We start from the raw sequence: 3558 nt of genomic DNA on the forward strand, positions 1-3558 counted from the left end.
AGGGCCACAGATGGAGACACCAAGCAGTGTCCAACAAGCAAAGTGTCTGGATTAGAGCAGCCAGGACATCCTCCTCCAACCAAGGACCTTGAACATGGACGTTTAGGATCTCAAACTACCTCGGGAGCAGAGGCAGAGACTGAGACATCTTCCCCGGCAAACACATCACTTGAGAACTTTCTGGGTGCTCCATCCCCTTGGGTCCCGCTTGGCAATGAAGAACGGCAGTAATTTCAGTGGCTGCATCTGCCCTGTCTGGCTGCGCGCTGGCGGCTGGAGAAATGGGATCCCTCCAGCCTGGTTACACCAGTGCCTTCTCCAGAACAACGAGCAGGTTACGAAAGTCACCCCTGGTCAAAAGAAGCCCCCTGCTTTCAGTGGCCGCGAGCTCCCACACGGTCTCTGCCTGAAGAATGCACATTTCTGAATGTATATTGTCCTTTCACCAATGAACCTCAATTTAAAAGAAAAAATGCAGAGCAATTTAACTGCTACCTGCGAGAGCCGGTGTTCTTCCAGAGGCAGAAAGTGCTATCTGTTGCTTAGGAACAATCTTTACCCTACAAAATGAAGACGTACACTCTCCAAAGAGTTTTTTTTTAATCACGCCCGGCGTGTGTTTGTTGTGTTTAGAAGCTGACCCAGCTCCTCCGTGAACCACGGGGAGAAGGCTTTGTGCTCCAACATGCGCCCAGCTGGGATTTGAGATACCCCACACCCAGCCATGGGCTCAGATACAGGGTATATATAGGGTACGTACCCCATAGCAGCCATGGGTTGAGATACAGGGTACGTACCCCACAGCAGCCATGGGTTGAGATATAGGGTATGTACCCCATAGCAGCCATGGGTTGAGATACAGGGTACATACCCCATAGCAGCCATGAGTTGAGATAGAGGCTTTGTACCCCATAGCAGCCATGGGTTGAGATACAGGGTACATACTCTACACCCAGCCATGATTAAAGTATATGGGTATATGCCCCATGCCCAGCCATGATGTGAGATGTAGGGTGTAGACTCCACACCCAGCCATGACGTGAGGTATGGGCTGTAAAAGCCCAATGGAGAGGTTGCTGGTCCCAAGCAGCCCTCGCTTTCCTGCTCACCCCCCTGGGACCCAGCGCCATGGCTCAGGCATTGCTCCTCGGCACACAGAGCTCAGACACGGAGGCAGACTTTGGCTGTGCCAATGTGGAGGTATTTCTGAAAACTGGGGCTTGCTCATTGTCGAATCACTAATCCCAATACTCATCCGTTGCTCTCTTTCAACGAGCCAAGTGAATGTTGTTTCAGGGACCTGTGTTGTGTTGGGACAGGGGGAAACATCTTCTGCTCCAGCATCTGGACAGGAGCTAACAGGTACGTCCTGCGCCCAATCTCTCTGCCTTTGCCCAGCTGCTGTGTCTGTTGTCCCACCAGTTTGTTCTCCCCAAAGAACAAAACATCCTCGAGATGCGCAGAAGAGCTGCTCCCCAAGGACACAAAGGCCATGGGTTTGTTCATGGCCCTTGCCAGGGACAAGAGACCTCTTCTGGGAACAGCGAGGTACCACCGCGACCAGCTACGTCCAGTCTAGAGCAAAACACACACCAGGTCCAAAAGCAAAGTTGATCTCTGGGGGTCCTTCAGTTAAGAGAATCTGGTTTGCAAAGCTATCTTATCTGAGACCCCGGTAGGAGCATCTGCCAGGGTAGAGCAGGTATTGAAGCGAGAAGCCTTGCAGGACATAACGCTGGAGCTCTTCTTCTTGCGGTAGAAGTAGCTGCTGAGGTGGAACCAGAACTTGTCATGGAGGGAGGCGTAGATGAAAGGGTTGTAGCAGGCAGAGCTCATGGCAATCAGGTGGCACGAGACCTGGATGACGTTGACATACCTCTTGTCCAGGATAGTGAACTCCTCGTCGATGTCTCTGATGAAGTTGACCACCTGGAGGGGCAGCCAGCAGATAGCAAAGCACACCACCGAGACGGTCAGCACCCGGAAGGTCTTCTGCTTCGTTTTGGTCCACTTGTCCTGGCAGGGATAGGCAGCGCCCGGGACGTTCCTCCTCCGCAGGTGGTAGGTGATGGCACAGAAGGAGACCGATACCGCCAGAAGCGGGAGCATGTAGGACAAGAGGAGCATCAAGCAGGAGTAGAGCAGCCGCGCCCTCTCTTCGTGCTTCCAAAACTCTTCACAGATGATCATGTCGTGGCCGATGGTGTTGAGATCCAAGTAGTGGGTGTGCAGCGACGTGGGAACAGAGGCCATGATGGAGAGCAACCAAATGCAGGCCACCAGGCAGATGCAGGACCTGCGGCTGATCCTCCTGCGAATGGGGTAGGCCACCACCACGTAGCGGTCGATGGCGATGGCGGTGAGGGACAGCACCGAGACGAAGACGGTGGCGGCCTGCATCAAGGTGACGAAGTAGCACATGAACATCCCGAAGAGCCAGCCCCGCACCTCGAAGGCGTAGGAGACGGTGAGGGGGACGCAGGCCAGGCACATGATCAAGTCGGCCGCCGCCAGGTTCCCGATGAGGAAGTTGGTGGTGCAGTGCAGCTTCTTGGTCAGAGCGATGAGGAGGATGAGGAAGAGGTTCCCCGTGCACGCCACCGCCACCAGCGTGGCGTAGAGCGGGATGAAGAGGGGCTTCAGCTCCAGGAGGAGGTCCAGGCCGGTGAAGAGAGGGCCCGAGCCGTTCTGCCAGGAGTCGTTGGGCAGCTGGCTGTGAGCCATGCCGTGCCCCCGCCGCCGCGTCTCCTCGCCTTGAAGTCGGGCAGAGATGAGACCCTCAGCCCCAGAGGGGAAAGAAACGTGCTTTGGTTGTGCTGAGCAGGAGAACCCCTCCCCAGGGTCTAGGTCCTCCTGCGGAGCCCCACGGCGACGCACCCGCTGATTTCAGAGATGCTGCCACTTCTCAAGGGCAAACGTTCCTGGTGGCAACGTGGAGCTTCCCTGCGGAGAAAAACGGGGAGCCTGTCGAGGAGATGGTTATCCTGGCTGGGAAATGGTTATCCTGGCTAGGAGACGGTTAGCCTGGCTGGGAAATGGTTATCCTGGCTAGGAGACGGTTAGCCTGGCTGGGAGATGGTTAGGCTAGGAGATGGTTAGGCTAGGAGATGGTTAGGCTAGGAGATGGTTATCCTGGCTAGGAGATGGTTAGGTTAGGAGATGGTTAGGTTAGGAGATGGTCAGCCTGGCTAGGAGATGGTTAGGTTCGGAGATGGTTAGGTTAGGAGATGGTTAGGTTAGGAGATGGTTAGCCTGGCTAGGAGATGGTTAAGCAGCCGGGCGCAGGTCTGCGGGAGCTGCCGGTTTGGAGCCTCGGGACAGGGAGAGAAGAGGGAGAGGGGAGGGAGAGGAGCTGGGGATCCCCCCGGAGGGTGCCCCGGGGGCCGCGCTGACCGAAAGCGGCGACAAAAGCCCCCCCGACACGTTCCGCTTTCCCTCTCTCCCCTGCCCACTCCCCGCGACCCCCCAGCCCTGCGCCCCCCGGCTCCGCGGGAGGGCCCCCCCGCCTCCCCCCGTCCCGCGGGGCTGTTTGACCCCCGTGGTTTTTCCTCCCCCACC

At 56.7% G+C, this 3558-nt stretch overlaps 1 protein-coding gene across 1 annotated transcript; it reads right to left on the bottom strand.

The window, feature by feature from the left end:
- Positions 1 to 875: 875 nt before the first annotated feature.
- Positions 876 to 3001, bottom strand: LOC106887205 (prolactin-releasing peptide receptor-like). The gene has a single exon (XM_014940635.1). It carries the CDS (start codon positions 2722 to 2724, stop codon positions 1633 to 1635), a length of 1092 nt encoding a protein of 363 aa, XP_014796121.1. The 5' UTR covers positions 2725 to 3001; the 3' UTR covers positions 876 to 1632.
- Positions 3002 to 3558: the final 557 nt, after the last annotated feature.

This window comes from Calidris pugnax, unplaced genomic scaffold (genome assembly GCF_001431845.1).
Source record: "Calidris pugnax isolate Ruff unplaced genomic scaffold, ASM143184v1 scaffold98, whole genome shotgun sequence".
NCBI lineage: Eukaryota > Metazoa > Chordata > Aves > Charadriiformes > Scolopacidae > Calidris > Calidris pugnax.

Bases quoted from the DNA above. Each gene is read 5' to 3' on its own strand.
- LOC106887205 (XM_014940635.1), bottom strand. From the start codon at position 2,724: ATGGCTCACAGCCAGCTGCCCAACGACTCCTGGCAGAACGGCTCGGGC.